Raw genomic sequence first — 23,290 nt, forward strand, 5'->3', positions numbered from 1 at the left:
GGCTCAATGTCCATATCAGGGGTCGGTGGAGTCTGTGTCTGTTATTTTAAGTGTTTATTCTCAAAGTTAGATTATAGAAACTGTTAATGCAGGTCCATCCCTTTTCGTTTCTGCACACAAACATTTGTTGAGGGCACGAAAAGCGGAAAAGTGAGCACACCTCATACAGTAAACAGATCGTCCTGAGCAGTCACTGGGCCAAGATTTGACCTTTTGGGTTTTGCAGAGTTCAATTAGAGTACCATCAGTCTAATAGTGCAATAAAAATGACAAATATTATATTGCACCTAAAATTATTCCTTTTGTATTATATATTGTTATTCTGATTATTTATTTATTTATTCCTCCATTTTCTTCTTTTCATTTTCTTTGTTTACTTAACCTTAAACTTAACTTTACTTCCTCGCACTTGTTTTGTACTTAGGAAATATTATAGCCTACATGTTTACAAGCATGTAAATTAAAGCTTTGACTATGACTATAAACAAATAAGCAGAAGTCTAGACACTGATATTGTTTTTACAGTAGTTTCAAACTGAAGAATATTTATTTGTAATATTTTATTATTTATTTATTACTAATATTTATATTTATTTATTTTATTTTCCATTTTCTTCTTTTAATTTTCTTCTTTGTTTACTTAACCATAATTTTTATTTTTTGTTATTTTATTGTTAATTTTTCATTGTTTTTAGTTTTAAGCTGATGTATTATATATATATATACACACACACACACACACACACACACACACACACACCACACTGTAAAAATAAGTGTTGGTTTCACTTAAAAAAGTAAGTTGCCTGGTTGCCTTAAATATCTGAACTACATTAACAAAAGAAAAAATGTTGTGATAAATCATGAAAATATTTTTTTTTACAGTATATATATATATATATATATATGTGTAAGCAATAAGGTATGAGAGACTGCCGTATCGTGAATAAGTCACGGCTGAATGGCGTTGTTAGGCACGACGCGAAGCTGCAACCCCTTCAGTCGTGACTAATTCACGATACAGCACTAGCCTCGAGTACCTTATTGATTTTATAAAACGGTTACCGCACAATACAAATATTAAAGCCAAAAACATGTATCAATGCAACTTTCATGAAGTAAAGTTTCACTAAAGCATTCCTTCCGCCGGACAAAACAGTCCCTGACCGTGAACAGCAACAGAAATTACATTATTACACCATAAGATGGCGGCAAAGTCTTTATGAGTGTGTCAGTCAGCAGTGAAGACTTTTACATTGAAAAGACTGAATTGTTGTGAACACGGAACAAGATGCAACTTTGACTAGCGCTGTCAGTCACGGGAAAACCCCTTTACTGTTAAAAGGACAAGATAATACATCGGACATTTAACCAGATGTTTTATTATGAACATAGGACTGACCTTAAGGAAAGTGCTAAATCTGAATGCAGGTAATAAACTTGCTCACTCGATCTCTTTCTCACAATACTCTTCTACATAATACAGTAAGCTTCAATGAACAATATCAACTGAGAACAAACAGTTTACGTTGCTAAGAGTGGTTGCTAAGGGTGTTGTGTAGTGATACACTGAAACGTTGGGTGAAGCGGTCATAGCCATGTTTTATCGTGAATAAAACACAGCTATTGACCAATCAGAATCAAGGACAGGAACTAACCGTTTTATAAATATATATATATTCTCTACAGTAAAATGATTTGTCAGTCTTGGTCATAGTCGAGTGATTATTGTAGAACAGAGGCCAGCTTGCACTCCCTGAATCATTATCTATGCTGATAATGCTGACAGAGAAATGTGTATTAGCTCCACTTGATTTCATATGCGTGGAGGGAAACCGCGCCCTCTGCTGATAGCTTTCTGGTATTGCGGTTGCCAGCTGTAGGTACAGCAATATTCATTCTTACTAAATCATTATTAAACAGAACAGACCACATCGTTTGAGACAAATATTTCACTGTGGGTTTATATTGCATTTTTAAAATATTTATTGTATTAATAGTTATAAAAAAATAATAATAATAAATTGAAATGCCATCTATACACCTCTTTTGATGGTCATATCTTTTTTAAATATTTGTTAATATTATTTGTAATTATCTAAAGTAAAATAATGTTTAGAAGCTGTAACCGTCCAAAGATTATATTTTTATATTAAAATTTACAAAAATCTGTACATTTTAATTTTTTTGAATTTTGAAAAATATTCAAATCAGTGTTGTGTGACCAACCAGAGGACTGCAGACCCCAATGACTGTGTAATAAGTTAAAAAAATAAATAAAAAATAACAATAATAATGTGTATTCAGGGTGTAAGGGATATATTCCACTAGTTTTTACTTTATGCTTAGACATTTCAGAGTCATTAAATCAACACTTTTTGTAGAAAATGGCAAGCGTTTTTCAAATGACCAACATAAAAAAAAAAAAACAAATAAAAAAAACAAACAAATATGACATTCATGAACCAGATCTCTGAAATGCTTATTTTACCCTTCTATACATTTATCGAGGACAAACAGAGAGTAAATGAGCAGGTCGAAAGTGCGGCTGAGGATGTCGTGTCGATGATGCCCCTGTTCGTGGTGCTGAAATCTCCATGCGCTCGTCCTCCCTCCATCTCTCCCCTCCCTCCTGCCCTCTCTCTCCCTCTCTCTCTGCTCCTCTCTCACACGCACAGAATCCTCTGTCATGGCGTCTTCCAACAATGTTACTCCCACCAACTGTAGCTGGTGGCCCATATCAGCCATGGACGAAGATGGCAAAATCACAGACGGAGAGGAGAGTCACGAGCCCACGATAGAACACAAGCCATACTCCAAAGACAGGCTCGTCTTGTATCACTGGACTCAGTCCTTCAGCTCTCAGAAGGTAAGAAAAACACAGCATGAAAATGGTGGTTGATTCTATACTATGCAGTGGGACCAGTAATGTCAGACAGATAATATTGCGCTTTCTGTGGATGGACGCGTGTTTTATTGGCCTACCTGTCTGTACCGTCCTTTATGAAGACATTACGAAACCTCAGCAGAAGATGGAACATTTTGACAAGTAAACCGCATCCCAATATCATCGATCAGTCATATGCATAGTGTCTATCAGATTGAGTTAGGAGCAAATAAATAGCGAATTTAACTGTATATGATGGGCATAAAGCTATTGTTGAAGAGTTGTGTGCTGCTTTGCTCTGGAGGATGATGGCACTCTAAATTATTCATTAAAATGAGGTGGCTTTGTGAAAAACAAACGGTGATTTCGTATTCTGCTGTCAGTTGCTTCGTGCAAATTTCAGTCAGGGTCTTTTGTGTCATGAATGTGTATACAAGGACTTTAACAATTAAAACTGCCACCAACTTTTACTATGTGTTATTATATGCATTGTATATTAACATATCAGCAAAAAAAAAAAGCAAAAAAAAAGCAAAAAATAAATAAATAAATATTTTTAATTAATTTGGCCAGTGGTTTTCATCTTCTCCCTGCTGTATTATATTTTATAATTATTTCATTTATTTTTGAAATGTTTGTGTGTGTGTGTGTGCGTGTGTGTATATATATATATATATATATATATATATATATATATATGTGCACATTTTAATATAATAAATATATATGACATAAATAAATGCAATATACATTTACACAAACACACTATTATATCATATGCAATATGATAGAATAGAATTTTCCAAATCAAACTGTGCATATGTATTAATTATTATGTTTTATTTTTTATATATATTTCTGTGCATTTTATGCATATTATGCATTTTAATAAATATGAATAAATACATTATTTATGAATACATACACTATACATTTCACACATACTGTTATATATGATAGAATTTTTTCAATTCAAACTGTACATATATATTATTGTGGTTTAAATATTTATATATTTCAATGCATTCAATGCATTTGTGCATATTTATACATATTATGCCTTTTAATAAACATGAGCAAATACATAATTTATAAATAAATACAAAATACATTTCACACATTTACACATACACACACTATTATATACATATATATTATATATACTATATATATGATAGAATTGTTTCAATTCAAACTGTTCATATATATACATTACTTATTATGCTTTAAATATTTATATATATTTTTGAATGCATTCAATGCATTTGTGCATATTTCTGCATATTATGCCTTTTAGTAAACATGAACAAATACATAATTTATAAATAAATATACAAGCTTTAAACTGTCTTTCTAGTAAACACCTTGTAGTGTCATGACCTTGAGCACAAGGCTAGTATTGGCTAAATGGCTAAATATGACCGTCAACCCTTTTTTAAAGGCATTGCAATATTCCAACGTATATTAAATGTTAGATGTAGCATGGGATGCCACAATGCATTTTATTAACACTTTTAGTCTTATAAAATGTTTATTCTAATAGAATATTTATTTGAAAAATCACTGATTCCCAAGTGCAAAAGTGGAAAAGGCCCCATATTTGGTGGAATGACGCACCAGGTGTCAGGCTCAGTATTTGTTGTGCAAGAGACGCCTCTCTCCACAGTCAGTCTACTGTTCCTGTTTGCATAATTTGAATGAATGTCACGTGTTACCTAAGCTAAACCTGACTCCTGACAACAATATTAAATTGACCAAAACATTGGTGAGGCTCAGATCGCAAAGTGATTCATTTTGCTGATTACAGTAGTTACAGACTTGCATGGAAAGCTGAGCAAAAAATCAATGACCTACCAAAATCCATCTCCTATTTACTTACCAGCCGAGTGAGAAATACAGTTCAACATGGGAAAGCTTTACACCATTGAGTGTTTTCTTTCTGCTCCAGAGAAATTAGTTCTTGACTGCCTTTTTATAGAAATATTAATCGGAGAACATTTACTGTGGATGAGCATCAAAACAGCCCTGTCACCTCAGAAAACAGACCGGTGCTGCTGACCTTTCAATATCACTGCCTTGAGCCTTTGTTTTTGTGATGAATTAGTATTGAATCAATGTATCTTCTTGATGAAGCTGTAAAAAGTTCAGCTGTAATGCCTGCTGAGCCTTTTCCAGTTGATTATTTTGTATTTGTTCGAATCCAGACATTGCACAGTTGTTGTGAAGTGCTTCATCAGATGTCTCTATAGGCTTTGCAACACTTCCCAGTCCACGCTGAATCCAGTCTAACATTCATTAGGCATTGCTCAAGCTGCTGATTGAGCTGCTGATTGTCACTCATCAGTCAGCGCTCCTTGTTTTATCTTGATCAATTAATCTGGTTTTGTAGAATGAGACAGGATTGTATCTTTGATGATACTTTTAACCAGAACTGGAAGAAGACCAGATTCCTGTTGTATATTAAGACTTAAAGCAAGATGTTCTCTTTAAATAGCTATCTGAATCACATTGTGTTGTTTAGCTTAATGCCAAAATGTCAGGATACAAAATCTATGAGTAGAGATAGCAAGTCTTTTTCATATATTAATATAGTTTCTATATGTATAGTTGCTATAGTTACTGCAGTAGATGTTTCAGTCTTAGAAGAAAAGGTTCTATATAGAATCTTAAATGGTTCTGTCAGGCGCTTCATATACTGTACCTTTTAGAGGTTCCCATCATAGGAACTTTTAATGGATTTAGTTTTACTTAATTTTTAATTTGAATTGAATTTTATGAATTAATCAGCTTGTAAACAAGACAAATTAACATGAAAGTATTATGCAGTTGTTTAAGACATTTCTCCTAATGTAGAACCTTTTTTTGGGCATAAATTCTTTAAAATTGAGGGTTCTATATACAGTAGAAGCCCATTGAACTTTTGTTCAAGTGTAGAGAGTCACTTTTTATACAAACAAGCAGTTTAAGCCTTGCATATTGCGTAAAAAGTGGGATGTCACATTAGTTATCACTGTTTAGAGCCAAATAATGAACAAGAAGAAAATTAGACCTACATAGCGATAAACAAGCGATCAGATTTTTTATTTAATCTAATTTCTAACAGCTGGCCAGCCAGACATTTAATTAAATCCTGAATGCCTTCAAAACTTGATTTACAATGATTGTTAAATAGATACAGTGTTGAAAAAAAATAGAAGTGGAAAATCTCTGAACTGGTTTGCGTTGTACATAGCTGACATGAAGTAGGACCAAATGTCTCAGACCACTGTGAGAATGCTCTTATTTAATAAAATTTAATTCTTTACAATATATATATTATCATCAAAGCATAGCATACTATTCAAAATGGAAAGCTGAAATGCAAAATTAAGAATTTCCTAGTATTTGATATTTAGTTTTAAAGGGGTGGTTGATTATGGTTTCACTTTTTTAACTTTAGTTAGCATGTAGTGTTGCTGTTTGAGCATAAACAATGTCTGCAAAGTTAAGACGCTCAAAGTTCAAAGCAAAGGGAGATATTTTCTTTTACAGAAATCGCTTTTTAAGGACTACAACAAACGGCTGGTAGGGACTACAATGAGCTTCTTCCTGGGTTAGTGACATCACTAACCCTAAAATTAACATAAACCCTGCCCCCGAGAACACACAACACAGGGGGCGAGGCCATGTTGAGCTGCTTTAGAGAAGAGGAAGAGTTGTTGCAGGTACCATGCCGTCATTTTACGTCGGACTGCTTCACAAACGAGGGTCAATTCAACGCTGGATTTGCACAAAAGATTAACATGACGGCTCATGCTAGTCGATGAGCTGAGTCAACTTCACAGCAACTGCATAAATTTATCCACTAACCATTCAGAAATGTCCAGATTCATTCTAAAAGTTGTAACTTCTTCCTGAGTCTCTCCATCAGTGTCCGACTCCGATTTGAACAATGTAAGGCTGAACACCGTTACTGACAATCATCATTTTGGCTGCGTGAGATTCTCTAGCTTTGTTGTTGTTGAGCAACTGAAGCATGAGCTGTTAAAGCTCCGCCCTCTTCTGGAAAGGGGGCCCGGAGCAGCAGCTCATTTGCATTTAAAGGGACACACAAAAACGGTGTGTTTTTGCTCAAACCCAAATAGGGGCAAATTTGACAAGCTATAATAAATGATCTGTGGGGTATTTTGAGCTGAAACTTCACAGACACATTCTGGGGACACCAGAGACTTATACTACATCTTGTGAAAGGGGCATAATAGAACCCCATTAATGACGATGTTTTCTTTGAATATTAAACCTTTTTCAAAATTCTAAACATCTTGAGGCAGCATGATGTCATGATGATGTCATGTGTGTGTTTTCTGGCAGGTGCGTCTGGTGATCAATGAGAAAGGGTTGCTGTGTGAAGAACGGGATGTCAGTCTGCCTCTCACTGAGCACAAGGAGCCTTGGTTCATGAGGCTCAACCTAGGGGAGGAAGTGCCAGTTTTCATCCACGGAGACACTATCGTCAGTGACTACAACCAAATCATTGATTATATAGAGACCAACTTTGTCGGAGGTATGGCTGACAAACCACTTACTCATGACTCATGCTGAAAGATACCTTGCTTGTTACTCTACCTAACACTCTATGGCAGGGGTGTCCAAACCTGCTCCTGGAGGGCCACTGTCCTATACAGTGTTTAGCTTTAACTTGCCTCAACACACCTGCCTGGAAGTTACTATGCCTAGGCTGTGTCTGAAATCACCCCCTATTCACTATTCCCTACATTACTCCACTAATATACTCCACTTGAAGGAGTGAATGAAAATGAGTGAGTGAATTCGGACACTGAGCGCGCTGGAAGGGCTGCTGCTTTTGCATGGTTTGTGCTTGCTTTTTAATAATCATTTGAAACTAGCAGCTACAGTAGTAATGAAAAGATTTATCTTGAACTCTGTCAGGGAAACTATGTATAGATAGATACAACTTTATTGTCATTGCAAAGTACAAGTACTCATCAAAGAAATGCAGTTTAGCATCTACCAGAAGTGCAAATAGTAGCATTGTGCAAATAGACAAAAGTGCAATTATAAAATATGTATCAACAAAAATAAATAAATTGCTGAATACAACCCGAATTCTGGAAATGTTGGGACATTTTTTAAATTTGAATAAAATGAAAACTAAAAGACTTTCAAATCACGAGCCAATATTGTATTCACAATAGAACATAGATAACATAAAAAATGTTTAAACTGAGAAATGTTACAATTTTATGCACAAAATGAGCTCATTTCAGATTTGATGCCTGCTACAGGTCTCAAAATAGTTGGGGGCAATACGGGGGCATTTTTCCATGGTGTAGCATCTCCTCTTCTTTTCAAAACAGTTTGAAGACGTCTGGGCATCAAGGTTTTGAGTTTCTGGAGTTTTGGTGTTGAAATTTTGTCCCATTCCTGCCTGATATAGGTTTCCAGCTGCTGAAGAGTTTGTGGTCGTCTTTGACGTATTTTTCTCTATAGGTGAAAGATCTGGACTGCAGGCAGGCCTATTCAGCACCCGGACTCTTCTATGACAAAGCCATGCTGTTGTAATAGCTGCAGTATGTGGTTTTGCATTGTCCTGTTGAAATACACAAGGCCTTCCCTGAAATAGACATCATCTGGAGGGGAGCATATGTTGCTCTAAAACTTTTATATATCTTTCAGCATTCATAGTGCTTTCCAAAACATGCAAGCTGCCCATACCGTATGCTTTTATGCACCCCCATACCATCAGAGATGCTGGCTTTTGAACTGAACGCTGATAACACGCTGGAAGGTCTCCCTCCTCTTTAGCCCAGAGGACACGGTGTCCGTGATTTTCAACAAGAATTTAAAATTTGGACTCGTCTGACCATAGAGCACTTTTCCACTTTGAAATTGTCCATTTTAAATGAACCTTGGCCCACAGGACACGACGGCGCTTCTGGACCATGTTCACATATGGCTTCCTTTTTGCATGATAGAGCTTTAGTTGGCATCTGCAGATGGCACGGTGGACTGTGTTTACCGACAGTGGTTTCTGGAAGTATTCCTGGGCCCATTTAGTAATGTCATTGACACAATCATGCCGATGAGTGATGCAGTGTCGTCTGAGGGCCCGAAGACCACAGGCATCCAATAAAGGTCTTCGGCCTTGTCCCTTACGCACAGAGATTTCTCCAGTTTCTCTGAATCTTTGAAATTTCCCGTTGAGGAACATTGTTGTTAAAGTATTCCACAATCTTTTTACGCACTCTCTCACAGCTCTGCCCATCTTTACTTCTGAGAGACTCTGCCTCTCTAAGACATCCCTTTTAAAGCTAATCATGTAACAGACCTGATATCAATTAACTTATTTAGTTGCTAGATGTTCTCCCAGCTGAATCTTTTCAAAATTTCTTGCTTTTTCAGCCATTTGTTGCCCCCGTGCCAACTTTTTTGAGACCTGTAGCAGGCATCAAATTTGAAATGAGCTCATTTAGTGGATAAAAGTGTAAAATTTCTCAGTTTAAACATTTGTTATGTTATCTATGTTCTATTGTGAATAAAATATTGGCTCATGTGATTTGAAAATCTTTTAGTTTTCATTTTATTCAAATTTAAAAAACATCCAACATTTCCGGAATTCAGGTTGTAATAATATATACCTCAAAGAGAAAGTTAAAAAAAAGAATATAGATCCAATTAGTAGTATAAACCTAGCGGTGTAATGTAGAGTTCAATAGGGTGATGGCTGACAGGAAGAAGCTGGCCCTAAGCCTGCTAGTTCTAGCGTGGATGCTCATGCATCTCTTCCCAGACGGGAGCAATTTAAACAGTTTATGGTTCGGATGAGAGGATTCTCTTATGATTTTATGAGCTCTGCACAAACACCTTCTGTGGTGAAGATGTTCAATTGCTGGTAATTGAGTGCCAATGATTCGTTGGGCAGTATTCACCACCTTTTGCAGGGCTTTCCTTTCACTCACCGTGCAGCTGCCATACCACACTGTGTGGGAATTGGTCAGAATACTCTCAATAACACAATGATAAAAGTTTGTGAGAATCTGTGGGGATAGATGGGCTTTCTTGAGGCTCCTTAGAAAATACAGACGCTGGTGCGCCTTCCCAACCAGGAATTGTTAGTGTTTTTCCGCCATGACAGATCTTCAGATATATGGACACCTAGGAACTTAAATTTGGAGATCCGTTCTACTTCAGTACCATTGATGTAGGTAGGAGAGTATCTACTACATTTCGATTTCCGAAAGTCCATCAGCTCTTTGGTTTTCACAGCATTAAGACTGAGGTTGTTGGTGGAACACCATGCTGCCAGGTTTTGGATCTGCTCCCTGTATGCAGTCTCATCATTGTTACTGATTCGACCCAACACTGTGGTATCATCTGCATACTTGATGAAGAAGTTAGAGTTATGTAGAAGCACACAGTCATGGGTAAACAGAGAGTAGAGTACTGGACTCAACACACAGTTTAAAGATTAAATATTTTTGTTGACAAAATAGCTCCAATAGGTAAAAACTATTTTCTGTAAATAAACAAATTTGTACCAAGAATATGACAGATAGGATTTTTAGTATACAGTATGTTGCTATATGTGTGTATTAAGTTAAAGATAGGGCTATGTAAGCAATACAAGCACTAAATCACCATCATTGTAGTGCACTATATTTTCTTTCACACAGTTGCATGACTATGTGTCATTTTGAATGTCTTCACAGTTTGTGTGTGGGAGTGTTTTCACTGAAGTGTTTTCTGATCCAAGATCACTCACTCAAGTGAGAAGAGCTAAGCATGATCACTCAATAGTCTCAGTGGTCTTTAAGAGATTTAAACAGAGACTGCACTATATTTGACATTTTAGAGTGTTTAGACACAAATTCATTACCAAAATAATTAGTCATAAATCTGTTGTGTCACTTTGAAATGAAACTTGATTTTCATTTTGAACATTGACTATTTGACTAATATTTTATCTTTGACCAAATATATATTGAAACTTATAAAAAAAGAAAATTGTTTAAAAAATGAAATTCAAATGGAGTCTATATGTAAAATGTTTCAGGCTAAAGTAAATGCAAAAGTTTATTATTTAGTGCATTGCAAACACTATAATATACACTAAAAAATCTGTAAAAATAGGGCATAATATACTGTATTAATTTGACAGAATTTTCCGTATTTATTTTTTACAGGTGTTTTACCTGTATTTTGAATTTTGAACTTCATTGTGTTGCGTTTTAGGATTAACGGAAATGTCTGTAAAATTACTAGATAATGTCCTGGTAATTTTCTGCCAGTACATTATTCATTTTTTTTTTTTACAGATTTCTTTTACAGTGTATGCTGATTGTATAAATATAAAACATAAACCATTTTGCATGACATGTAAAAATTTTGTTTTTGAATGGATGAATGAATAAATAAATAAAAAGGCATATCCAAACTAAAACAGATACAGTTCACCTTTAGACTTTAAGCATAATTGTGATCTCATTTGAAAGAAGATACTTGGCATTTTGTTGTCCTCAAGATATTAGAAATTTGTTTTAATGAAATATCTTTGACACAAAATTGACCTTGTTGCTGTTTAGAAACTCAATGCACCTAAAGCCTTTTTTTTTAAGACCATGCCATGTGATTTTATTTAGAGGAGACTCTAAAATGCTAACTGAAGTTTATTCACATCTTCCAAGCATCCATTCAGTCTATTATCTCTTTTGTCTTGGGCTACATTCACACCGCAGGCAAAAGTGGCCCAAATCTGATATTTTTGCTCATATGTGCCTCAGATCTCTCCATTCATGTTCGTTCTAATCCTGCACACATCCACACCTCTCCGGCCAGAATATATCACCAGATCAGAAGAGTCAAGGGTGTATTTATGTATATCAAAATACTTTGTTTGTGTGTTCTTTATTCTTTCAGACACAGTAGCCCAGCTGATTCCGGATGAAGGCACTCCATTGTATGCAAGGGTACAGCAGTACCGTGAGCTGCTGGACGGACTGCCCATGGATGCTTACACACATGGATGCATCCTGCATCCTGAACTCACAATTGACTCCATGATCCCAAAGTACGCCACTGCTGAAATACGTAGTAAGTGATGCTACAATTCAGTGCACCATGAATTCCTACTAGAGATACTGTACAAAATTGCAAACAACGTCTTTTTTTGTTGTTGTTAAAAATTTATACTCTTAAAGGGATAGTTCACCCAAAAATGAAAATTATCCCATGATTTACTCACCCTCAAGCCATCCTAGGTGTATATGACTTTCTTCTTTCAGACGAATACAATTGGAGATTTATTTTAATATATCCTTGGTCCTCCGAGCTTTATAATGGTTGCGAATGGGGTGCCACATTCTGAAGCAATGCGTTATTTTAAGAAAAATATCCATATTTAAAACTTTATAAATTCAAATATCTAGCTTCTAGCGGATGACCGTACGTATACTGTGCAAGTCGCTTTGCACCAAATGTAATATCGTAAGCATAGACGTATCTCGCGGTTCAAACAAATAGGGCTCCTCTTCTCTTATATCGAAGTCCTCCAACATTTCTCTTTAAAATTTTTCATTTTAGACTTCTAATTCGTGACCAGTGTGTTTTGTTCTATCCTCTGTGCTTCTGCGTTTGTCATTGCGTCAGGTCAGAGGTTGCTCTTCCGCCGCAAATTGAGGCATACGGCCGTCTGTCGGAAGCTGGTTATTATAGTTAGTAAAGTTTTAAATATGGATATTTTTCTTACAAAAACCTATCGCTTCGCTTCAGAAGGCCTTTATTAATCCACTGGAGTCACATGGATTACTTTTGATGGATGCATTTTATTTTTGCTTCAAAATGTGGTCCCCCCCATTCACAACCATTATAAAGCTTGGAGGAGCAAGGATATTTTTAAATACATCTCCAATTGTGTTCATCTGAATGAAGATATACACCTAGGATGGCTTGAGGGTGAGTAAATCATGGGATAATTTTTATTTTTTGGTGAACTAACCCTTTAAAAATAAAGGCATCTAAGGCATCAATACTGTGAAAACCCCTGGTAACACTTTATTTAGACATTCCACCAAAGACTTTAGATATACAAAGACGGTGCACTCATTACTATAAATAGGAATAAGTCCCGCCTTCTAAATAAAAGAACCAATCGCCAACTGGTAAAGTCACTGCTGCAGCTGCCTTTAGAGCAGTGTTGCCAAGTCCGCGGTTTTCCAGTGAAATTGGGCTACTTTAACACTGTTGCCGAGGGTTGTTTTTCATGTCCGTGGGTTGAAGCAACCCCAAAAAACATCACTAAAATACTCTAATGCTGGCCTGTTTATTCAGAGTTCATCGATATTCAATCCACTGTAAACCCGCATTGCTCACCTATTACATAACGTGCCAGTACAATGTAAATCAGGCCAAAGAGCTGATCCAGCCAATGTACTGCAGCATAATAAATTGTCATGGAAACCCAGCATAATTGCAAATAAATCTCTTTTATGGTTTATAACTTGGAAGGAGTCCCTATGATAGGTGTTGTTTATCACAGTCACTGCTTTGATTTTATTTAATTATTTGTCAGGAGCATTAAAACTTTGCAGAAAAAAAGTGCCAGTTCACAGTGTGCCACCCAACAGTTAAAGTATTAACTACTCTACACATAACTCATCACGAAGGAATTCCTAGGGCTACATGACCTGGATAACTTTACAGATTTCTGGGGTTTTACAATGTAAATATGTAACCAGATGAAAGCTCTCTTACTGACATAGACATTCTGGTCTGATTTCTTTCAGGACATTTGGCCAATGCAGCATCTGAACTAATGAAGTTGGACCATGAGGAACCCCAACTGACAGAGCCATACCTCTCCAAGCAGAAAAAGCTCATGGTAAGCTAGAAGTTTAACTACATACATGTTGCGTATCACAATTTGAATGGATGCTATAGCATATAAGTTATCTTAGCTGAAATAAGAGATAAATCTTAGTTTGAATATGAAATAATAGCTTGTCCTGGTCTTGAATACTTACATTTTCTAGGCAAAGATCTTGGACCATGACAATGTGAACTACCTGAAAAAAATTCTTGGAGAGTTGGGAATGGTACTAGACCAAGTAGAGGCAGAGCTGGAAAAAAGAAAACTGGAATATCAAGGTGTGTTTTTCTTTCCCATTAATTTCAACAAATAAAATAAATAATAATAAAATAACCTTTATAAAATAAATTATAATAACCTTATTTTAAGTTATTTAAAAAAAAAAAAACAGCATTATTAAAAAACTAAAAAATATAACCATAATAAAATAAAATATAATCATCTTAACCATAATCATCTTTATTGATTTTTCTATTTTGTCATGTTACTCCTGTAAATCACAAGAATTAATTTGTTAGTCTGCATTCGTTTACATTAGAAATATTAGCTGTTTCTGATCTTACTTTTTCAAGAACATCCTCAAGTTGTCTTTCCTGTCTACACAGGTCAAAAATGTGAATTATGGCTTTGTGGACCTACTTTTACACTAGCTGATATTTGTCTTGGAGCCACATTGCACAGGCTCAAGTTCTTGGGACTCTCAAGGAAATTCTGGGAGGACGGGAGCCGGCCGAACCTGCAGTCGTTTTTTGAGCGGGTGCAGAAGCGCTACGCTTTCCGCAAGGTGTTGGGGGACATCCACACGACCCTGCTCTCTGCGGTTCTACCCAATGCATTCCGAATGGTAAAAAAGAAGCCCCCGTCCTTCTTTGGGGCGTCCTTCTTAATGGGCTCACTCGGGGGGATGGGCTATTTTGCCTATTGGTTTTTAAAAAAGAAATACATGTAGTGAATGTGCTCTTGTAGTGTTTTGTGTCTGTGTATCTGTGTGATGTTCGAACTTTTCGGTAACACTGTTTTACGAGAGCAGGAAAATCAAGACAATATACAGAGATTAACACTATTACTTACTTGGGTGAATACTTAAATAAATATATAATGAGAACATTCCAAGACTAGGAATTCTTCTTAACAGCACCTTCTCTGGTAATTGATGCCTTCATTTTTTTTTATGATTTACTGGTTTATTTTATTCATACTAGGCTTGCATACTGCATAACTATATTCTGTTGTTCTGTCCAGATTATAAACACTACACATTCTGACATTTAGTTCACCTGTATTCGATTATAAGGTATAGCACAACGGCTAAATAAACTTTTAAGTATATTATAAACTTAAATCCCAAATAATGTTTATTAAAGGTGCAGTAAGCAATTCCTGAGAAAGGCCCTGTCCCAAATGGCACACTTCATATGCACTTGCGGTCTTGCGGTCTTACAATGGCCACCACGTGCAGCGTAGGGTGTCCCATTTGTCATTTTAGGTATCAGAAAGGTGCTCGTTAACGCCCCCTTTGCAGCCGATAGTGTGCCCTAGATGCACACTTTTGCTGAGCCCGCAAGTCTGCAAGCATTATATCACAAAAGTGTGGACTCGGATTGCGAGGACTTAGGGTTCCTTTTAGGACAGGGCCAAACACTGTTGATATTTGAAATCAACCCAAACAAACACACCCCTTCTTCATTGCTCCGCCCCCAAAATGCACAAACATGCAATGGAAGAGTGGATGTCTCTTTAACATAGCTGAAGCGAAAAACTAAAAATAAAGCAAAGATGACGAACCAACGACAAAAAATAAACATACAGTACACAAGTACAACCCAAATTCCGGAAATGTTTGGACGTTTTTTAAATTTGAATAAAATGAAAACTAAAAGACTTTCAAATCACATGAGCCAATATTTTATTCACAATAGAACATAGATAACATAAATGTTTAAACTGAGAAATTTTACAATTTTATGCACGAAATGAGCTCATTTCAGATTTGATGCCTGCTACAGGTCTCAAAATAGTTGAGACGGGGGCATGTTTACCATGGTGTAGCATCTCCTCTTCTTTTCAAACAGTGTGAAGATGTCTGGGCATCAATGTTATGAGTTTCTGGAGTTTTGGTGTTGAAATTTGGTCCCATTCTTGCCTGATTTAGGTTTCCAGCTGCTGAAGAGTTTGTGGTCGTCTTGCTCTAAAACCTTTATATACCTTTCAGCATTCATAATGCCTTCCAAACAATGCAAGCTGCCCATACCGTATGCACTTATGCACCCCCATACCATCAGAGATGCTGGCTTTTGAACTGAACGCTGATAACACACTGGAAGGTCTCCCTCCTCTTTAGCCCGGAGGACACGGCGTCTGTGATTTCCAATAAGAATGTCAAATTTGCACACGTCTGACCATAGAACACTTTTCCACTTTGAAACAGTCGATTTTAAATGAGCCTTGGCTCACAGGACACGACGGCGCTTCTGGACCATGTTCACATATGGCTTCCTTTTTGCATGATAGAGCTTTAGTTGGCATCTGCAACTGGCACCGCGGATTGTGTTTACCGACAGTGGTTTCAGAAAGTATTCCTGGGCCCATTTAGTAATGTCATTGACACAATCATGCCGATGAGTGATGCAGTGTCGTCTGAGGGCCCGAAGACCACGGGCATCCAATAAAGGTCTTCGGCCTTGTCCCTTACGCACAGAGATTTCTCCAGTTTCTCTGAATCTTTTGATGATGTTATGCACTGTAGATGATGAGATTTGCAAAGCCTTTGCAATTTGACGTTGAGGAACATCGTTTTTAAAGTATTCCACAAACTTTTTACGCACTCTTTCACAGCTTGCCCATCTTTACTTCTGAGCGACTCTGCCTCCCCAAGACATCCCTTTTATAGCTAATCATGTTACAGACCTGATATCAATTAACTTATTTAGTTGCTAGATGTTCTCCCAGCTGAATATTTTCAAAATTTCTTGCTTTTTCAGCCAATTGTTTCCCCCGTGCCAACTTTTTTGAGACCTGTAGCAGGCATCAAATTTGAAATGAGCTCATTTAGTGGGTAAAAGTGTAAAATTTCTCCGTTTTAACATTTGTTATGTTATCTATGTTCTATTGTGAATAAAATATTGGCTCATATGATTTGAAAGTCTTTTAGTTTTCATTTTATTCAAATTTAAAAAACGTCCCAACATTTCCGGAATTCGGGTTGTATATACAAGCAAGAGTTGGTTGTTGGCAGGGTTGCCAGTTTTCACAACAAAACCCGCCCAATTGCTGCCCGTTCCTGGGGGTAAAATCCGTGTTTTTGGCAGGGTTCTCCTGGTAAAATTCGCATTCCAGGGGCTAAATATCATGTTATTTGGGGTCGCTTCAACCCACGGACATGAAAAACAACCCGCGGCAACAGTGTTAAAGTAGCCCAGTTCCGCGGGAAAATCACAGACTTGGCAACACTGATTGTTAGTCACCAGCAGCACACCAGCTCCAGACAAACAATGAAACTCAAAACTGTCCTGTTACAATTGCTAACATTACAACAACAGCATATCTTGGTTCTATGAAACAGCAAAACCAATGTTACTCACGTATGAAGCAGAAACAACGCAACCTCGGCGTCCGTTTTCAGGCCTTCCCGCTTAGGTCTCTCCGGCGCTGGAAAGCTTTTCTAATATTAGCGCGGGTCCTAAAGCTCTTGCCTGATCATAACCTTTCTTTTTCTAGTGGTATTCCTCTGACCTTTTCTCTTTTGTAATATCTCTTTTTCTACAGTCTTTCTTCAAATCTCCCTCTTGCTCACTCTCTCTCCTCCCCCATCATGAGTGGACACGCCCCCTTCTGCTGATTGGCTAAGTGTTTTGTGGTGCTCGGTCCGATCCACTTTCAACAGCGTTTCTCAGAAATCACTTACTGCACCTTTAAAGTACCCCGAATTCTTAATTAAGCATCTGTTTTTGTATTATTGGCCATTGACAGGTTTCCAAACACTTTGCACTTAAAAGACTCAAAATTTTGAGACTATTCTGCCAAACTTGTCAGCATTGTCATTCACTTTTTAGTGCAGATCCCAGCACATTTACACGTGAAACACTGTTCATTAACAGAATCCAACACATTGCAATTTTCAGTGTTAGCAAACATTTCACAAGCCTAAATTTACAGAATATTACACATCTTACCAAGAATGCAAAAACAGAAAAAACTAAAGAGAACAGAATGTGTTCCTCATATAAGACTGCCAATCTAAGCATTTTCTTTCCTATGTAATTGTATTTTTATTTTATTTTATTTATTTTTTTTATCACTAGCAAAAGTCCTCAAAAGTCTACTAAACCACAGGATGAGTAAAGTTTCTTTCTTGAAATGTAGGTGGTGTAGAAATGTGAATGTGAAATGCCAGTTCTGAGTGTAAAAATTACTGGGACATTTGGTATGAAAACAAACACACCATTATATTCAGTAGAAAAACTAGGCTTATAATAAAAATCAAATGGTCATTTAAACTAGTAGGCTATATCCATTTTTAAGCATGCAACTGTTTGATGCAATGGGTTTATAACCAAAGACAATGACAGTTTTTTCTTTCTTTGTAAGTTTTCAGTAATGTTCAGAAAAAAGAAGAGTTTGTGTACACTCTTCTTCTTAAGTCAATTTCATTTGACTTACAAAAAACTGTGAGACACCATTAAATGTTTGCCAGCAAACACAAGAATATAACAGAATTATATACATTATATGAGAGTTCTGTTTCGCCTCACACACAAGCCATATACAACTGTGCAGATGTATTAATACTCTATTATTATTTTATTTTATGTACTGCTGTTAGTCATTTTCAATACTATAACTACAACAAATGTACAGTACATCTGAGAATATCTCAACACCTCAAATCTCACGTAGAAATACACTTAATCTGGAATGTTTGATATAAATTGCCATAAGTGTTGATCCCTACTCTAAAACGGAATGACTGGAAGTTAAATTAATACATGAACAATATATTGATGTCTGTGGTCATTAGACTTCACAATAAATTATTTTATTTTGTAATTTTTATTTTTATATTTTTAAAATATGCATTTATTTACAGTGCTTTCTAAGATGTTTGTTCATGAGCCTTAATTTGTTCAGTTGCCATCGATTTCAATAAATGAAAATGCTTACCTTAACCTCTTCGTATGGTCTGTGTGCAGCACAAGCTACATATAGAAATGATCTACTTTATTACAAAAACAGCTGATGAATCAGTGAAACAAATGCCTATTTTATAAGAAATACACTGGACTCTGAGCATTTCTGTAGCTCAAACAGTAGAGCATAGTGCCAAGGTTTGATGCATGAATTGCTAAAAATGCATCTTGAATGCATTAATGCAATGTAAATCGCTTAAAGGGATAGTTCACCCACAAATGAAAATTATCCAATGATTTACTCAAAGATTTATAATGGTAGTGAACGGGGGGCATGTTTTGAAGCCCAAAATAAATGCATCCATCCAACATAAAAAATAATCCATACAGCTCCAGGGGGTTAATCTAGGCCTTCTAAAGCGAAGCGATGGGTTTTTGTAAGAAAAATATCCATATTTAAAACTTTGTAAAGTAAAATAACTAGCTTCTGGCAGACGGGCGTACGCATCCGCAGAAGAGTGACCTCTGACCCAATGCATGACGCAATGATGAACGCGGAAGCGCAGAGGATAGAGCAAAACAAAACACTGGTCACGAATTAGAAGTCTAAAACGAGAAATTTTAAAGAGAAATGTCAGAAGATTTCGATATAAGAGAAGAGGAGCTTGAGTTTGTTGCCTAGCCCTATTTGTTTGAACCACGAGAGGCGTCAAAGCTTATGCTACTCCTACATCCTGTATCATACGTCGCGTCAGAGATTACTATTTACTCATACGGCCGTCTGGCGGAAGCTAGTTATTTTAGATTATAAAGTTTTAAATATGGATATTTTTCTTACAAAAACCCATTGCTTCGCTCCAGAAGGCCTTTAACCCCCTGAGCCGTATGGATTATATTTATGATGGATAGATGCATTTATTTTTGGCTTAAAAATAGGCCCCCCCGTTCACTACCATTATAAAGCTTGGTAGAGCCAGGATCTCCAGCTGTGTTTGTCTCAAAGATAGTCATATACACCTAGGATAGCTTGAGGGTGAGTAAATCATGGGATAATTTTCATTTTCTAACCCTTTAAAAGCATTTATGCATAATTGCAATGTACATTTAAAATGAGCCTTTATTACAAAAATCACATTTAATTTATTTTGCTGTTCATATTTCTATTTAAGTGTAAAATATTTGAATTTATAATAATAATGAATAATCTGGTACTGCTTTTCTGTCTGGTTTGATTTTTTTTTCAAAAGAAGTATAAACATTAGCAGATTTTTAGGTGTTTATTGGTTCTATTAACATTGCAATTAGAAGAAAAAAAATAAAACCATGTACTTTCTGATTTGTTTTACCCATAAATACATTTGTTTAACTAAGACAGCATTCATAAAAAAAAAAAAATAATAAAAAAAAAAAGCATACAAAAAAAACCCAGTCCTTATATTGAAATCCAATGTCCGTCTTTCTACAACTCAAATTTCTCCCTCTAATTTGGTCCCCTCTAGTCTGAGGTCTGCATCATTCCTGCCCACAGTGAAAAGGCTGATGACAGCAAGCAGAGCGGCCAGCATCATCCCCGCACAGCCAGCAAACATGTGTCTGGTGCCACTGCCAGCCTCACCCGCACCGGCCCCCGACACCTCCCCGTGAAGGGCCAGCAGCCCCAGGCAAGCCAGGAGGTGAAGAGGCAAGCGAAACCAAGCCAGCACGGCGGCTCTGCGTTCCATGGGAACCACGCGGCCCTGGAGAAAACTTACCGCCGGGAAATAAAGCCCGCAGGCTAGTTCGAGCAGAAGGAAGGCAAGAAGAGATTCCCTTGGCCGGGGCTGGCCGGGCACAGTGGAGAAGGTCAGCATAAAGAGGGAGAAGAAAGCTAGTAGAACGGCTAAGCAGAGCAGGTGACCGGGTTGGAGTCGATACGGGGCCGACGTGGCCAGTCGGAAAAGCGTGGAGCCAGCCAAGCTAGCCGCCATCAGACTGGAAAAAATGATTCCTAGCGGCGGGCCGTGTGGGTCCAATACAGGAGTCCAAAGAAAAACAAATATATAGAGAACACTTTCAAAAAGTGCCTGAACACCACCCAGAAGCATAACACGGCGGTCTGACAGCAAACAGCGCAAGCCGTCCACACAGCTACGCCAGAAACGGGCTCGCGTTGACATTTGTAACTTGGGGGCGTTTAGAGGGTTGAGAAGGGGGGCGTTCTTGTCTCCATGTGCGCCCTCCTGTCTGTCCTCCTGACCCCATTCGGACAGCACAAACCAGGCACAGGCGGCAAGGCTTGGGATCGCCAAAAGAAATGGAGCGACCGGTCCCAGCCCAAGCCATTCGGCAAACAAATTTGCCACCAGCCCGGCGCCCACTGCCAGTCCGTGATTCCAATTTGCAACTTTACCGAAGGTAACAGGGATCCATTCTTTGGGAAAATCATGGACGTCAACGTGACCGTGCAAATACCAGGCCTCAAAAGTGGTGGTTAGCAGAGAGGTGGACAGGCCTCCTAGAACACGTCCTAGTATGAGCACAAAATAGTCTTGTGACAGCTTGGTAATGCAGCAGATTGAATAGGTCAGGCAGAAGAGGAGACATGTCTGTCTTCGCCCAAGAAACTGTGGTAGCCAGCCAGCCACTGGGGCAAACAGCACGCAAGAAGCCAGACCAAATACATATAGGATGGCGATCTGAGATTCCAGGAAGTTGTAATGTCGGTACAGTTTATAAAGGTAAGGTCCCTGCAGCCAGTCTGCCCAGAGGGCCAGGAGATACGCCTTCAGAAAGAGCTTCTGAAAACGTTGGAAAGCCGGATTGGCAACGGCTGTCTGTGTGGCCTGGAATGAGGTGAGACGACGGGCTGCGATCTCTAAAGCCACGCACAGTCCTCCCAAAACTATAAATGCCAGGTATGCTGTCACAAACATGATGGACAAACGCTTTCGGGTGACTGGAGGAATCCTAAATAATCCTAGATCATCATTCTCCTACAGCTCTTGGTCCAGTGAAATGTATGGTTCATCTGCGGAAAGGGAAAAATGAGAAAATGAGTGCATAATAAATCATAAATGTCAAAGAAAAGTTAATTAACAATTATTTTGTACCAAAAAATGTCTTACCAAAAATGACATTCTTCATCATGCGACTTTCAAAAAATATCAGGCAACTGCTGGATAAACCAAATGGAGAAATCATCATGTCAGACTGACAGCTTGATATCTGAAATGAGCCATATGGTCACTATCAATACATTATATAAACAAAAACAACCCTATATATATATATATATATATGTGTGTGTAGAGAGAGAGAGAGAGAGAGATTCAACTTGACTTGTTGACTAAGCTTTAAACACATCCATAACTGTTTGGTTAAAAGCCTTAAATACACCTACCTTACTCCTAACATTGTCATGAAAGGTTTGCAAAGTCTTCGCAGATTTTGAGATAAAATACCTTTTCTATGCCATGATTTCCGATGCTTTTACAGCATAAATGTCTGCAATATTTGCTCTACAATATCCGTGTGTGTTTCCGGGTTACTCAAACGTAATGACGCAAAACAGGAGGACGCCTGTGCTTAGCTTATAAATATTAATTACGTATCACGGCGTTGAAACGTAGGGCTCTCTGATTGGTTACAAAGCAGAAGTTAGCAACGATGAATTTACCAAAGCGGAATTAACGAATTCTTCTGTTGTCGGCGATCGACTGACAATGTGAATATTAATTAGGTTATGTAGCAGGACGCTTAATCCAAGCAACGTTGGATTAAGCGTGAATGAAACGTAAACTTGACTATTTTATTAATATTCAGTTGAAGTTGAAATGCCATTTCGCTACTGCGAGTGTCCACACGATGTCACTATAACACCGTTAACTATATAAAGCAATGTCTTGAATAATTTTATGGATGAGATCTGTAATGGCTCTCAGATTAACTAAAGACAATAATACACAATACCACTAAAATATGATAGCTTCTACAAATACGTTTTTAAAGCATAAGAATTAGAAAAATACATTTAATCTGGCTTCATTTTAACTGATTCTGTTATAAATAAAGACTAAATAGTAGCCTATGCTTTTCCAGTGTCCTGAATTAAAGTGGATTAACTGAGTCTGTTTGACAACCAAAACGTGACTGACAGTTTCAGGCCAGTTACAATTATTTCTACATTACTCTGAAAAAGCTCCTGACATGAAGTCTGCCGAGGAAAGGCATGACAACAATTAATGGTTTGTCTACTTAGTTTATCTTTAGAAAGCATAAAACATGCATTGATGCTGCAATATGTTGCAGCAGGCAACGCTCACCAAGACTGCATTTATTTGATCAAAAATGTTTTCTATTTTAACATATTTTAAAGTATAATTTATTCCTGTGATGCAAAGCTGAATTTTCAGCATCATTACTCCAGTCTTCAGT

General features: G+C 37.2%; 2 protein-coding genes across 7 annotated transcripts; one reads left to right on the forward strand and one right to left on the reverse strand.

Annotated features, from left to right (window-relative positions):
• Nucleotides 1-2,123: 2,123 nt before the first annotated feature.
• gdap1l1 (ganglioside induced differentiation associated protein 1-like 1) lies at nucleotides 2,124-18,916 on the forward strand. The gene is made up of 6 exons (XM_051880361.1): nucleotides 2,124-2,869; nucleotides 7,238-7,430; nucleotides 11,804-11,977; nucleotides 13,669-13,763; nucleotides 13,915-14,029; nucleotides 14,357-18,916. Exons 1-6 carry the CDS (start codon nucleotides 2,690-2,692, stop codon nucleotides 14,698-14,700), a joined length of 1,101 nt encoding a protein of 366 aa, XP_051736321.1. The 5' UTR covers nucleotides 2,124-2,689; the 3' UTR covers nucleotides 14,701-18,916.
• Nucleotides 18,917-20,139: 1,223 nt separating this feature from the next.
• Nucleotides 20,140-22,441, reverse strand: mfsd5 (major facilitator superfamily domain containing 5). Of its 6 annotated transcripts, none has more exons than XM_051880356.1 (3): nucleotides 22,318-22,441; nucleotides 21,982-22,081; nucleotides 20,140-21,884 (listed from the first exon to the last, which is right to left on the reverse strand). In XM_051880356.1, exon 3 carries the CDS (start codon nucleotides 21,787-21,789, stop codon nucleotides 20,344-20,346), a length of 1,446 nt encoding a protein of 481 aa, XP_051736316.1. In that variant the 5' UTR covers nucleotides 21,790-21,884; nucleotides 21,982-22,081; nucleotides 22,318-22,441; the 3' UTR covers nucleotides 20,140-20,343. The 6 variants fall into 6 exon arrangements, with proteins under 6 accessions (XP_051736316.1, XP_051736318.1, XP_051736315.1 ...); XM_051880358.1 differs by having other exon boundaries at nucleotides 21,982-22,031; nucleotides 22,318-22,430; XM_051880355.1 differs by having other exon boundaries at nucleotides 22,257-22,423.
• Nucleotides 22,442-23,290: the final 849 nt, after the last annotated feature.

The sequence above is a fragment of the Ctenopharyngodon idella genome, chromosome 22 (genome assembly GCF_019924925.1).
Source record: "Ctenopharyngodon idella isolate HZGC_01 chromosome 22, HZGC01, whole genome shotgun sequence".
Classification (NCBI taxonomy): Eukaryota; Metazoa; Chordata; class Actinopteri; order Cypriniformes; family Xenocyprididae; genus Ctenopharyngodon; species Ctenopharyngodon idella.

What these genes read in the sequence shown, in the direction of transcription:
- gdap1l1 (XM_051880361.1), top strand. Translation starts at nt 2,690, where the DNA reads ATGGCGTCTTCCAACAATGTTACTCCCACCAACTGTAGCTGGTGGCCC. An exon ending in AGTCCTTCAGCTCTCAGAAG is followed by an intron (nt 2,870 to 7,237) that starts GTAAGAAAAACA and finishes GTTTTCTGGCAG; the next exon opens with GTGCGTCTGGTGATCAATGA. An exon ending in CGCCACTGCTGAAATACGTA is followed by an intron (nt 11,978 to 13,668) that starts GTAAGTGATGCT and finishes GATTTCTTTCAG; the next exon opens with GACATTTGGCCAATGCAGCA.
- mfsd5 (XM_051880356.1), bottom strand. Translation starts at nt 21,789, where the DNA reads ATGTTTGTGACAGCATACCTGGCATTTATAGTTTTGGGAGGACTGTGC.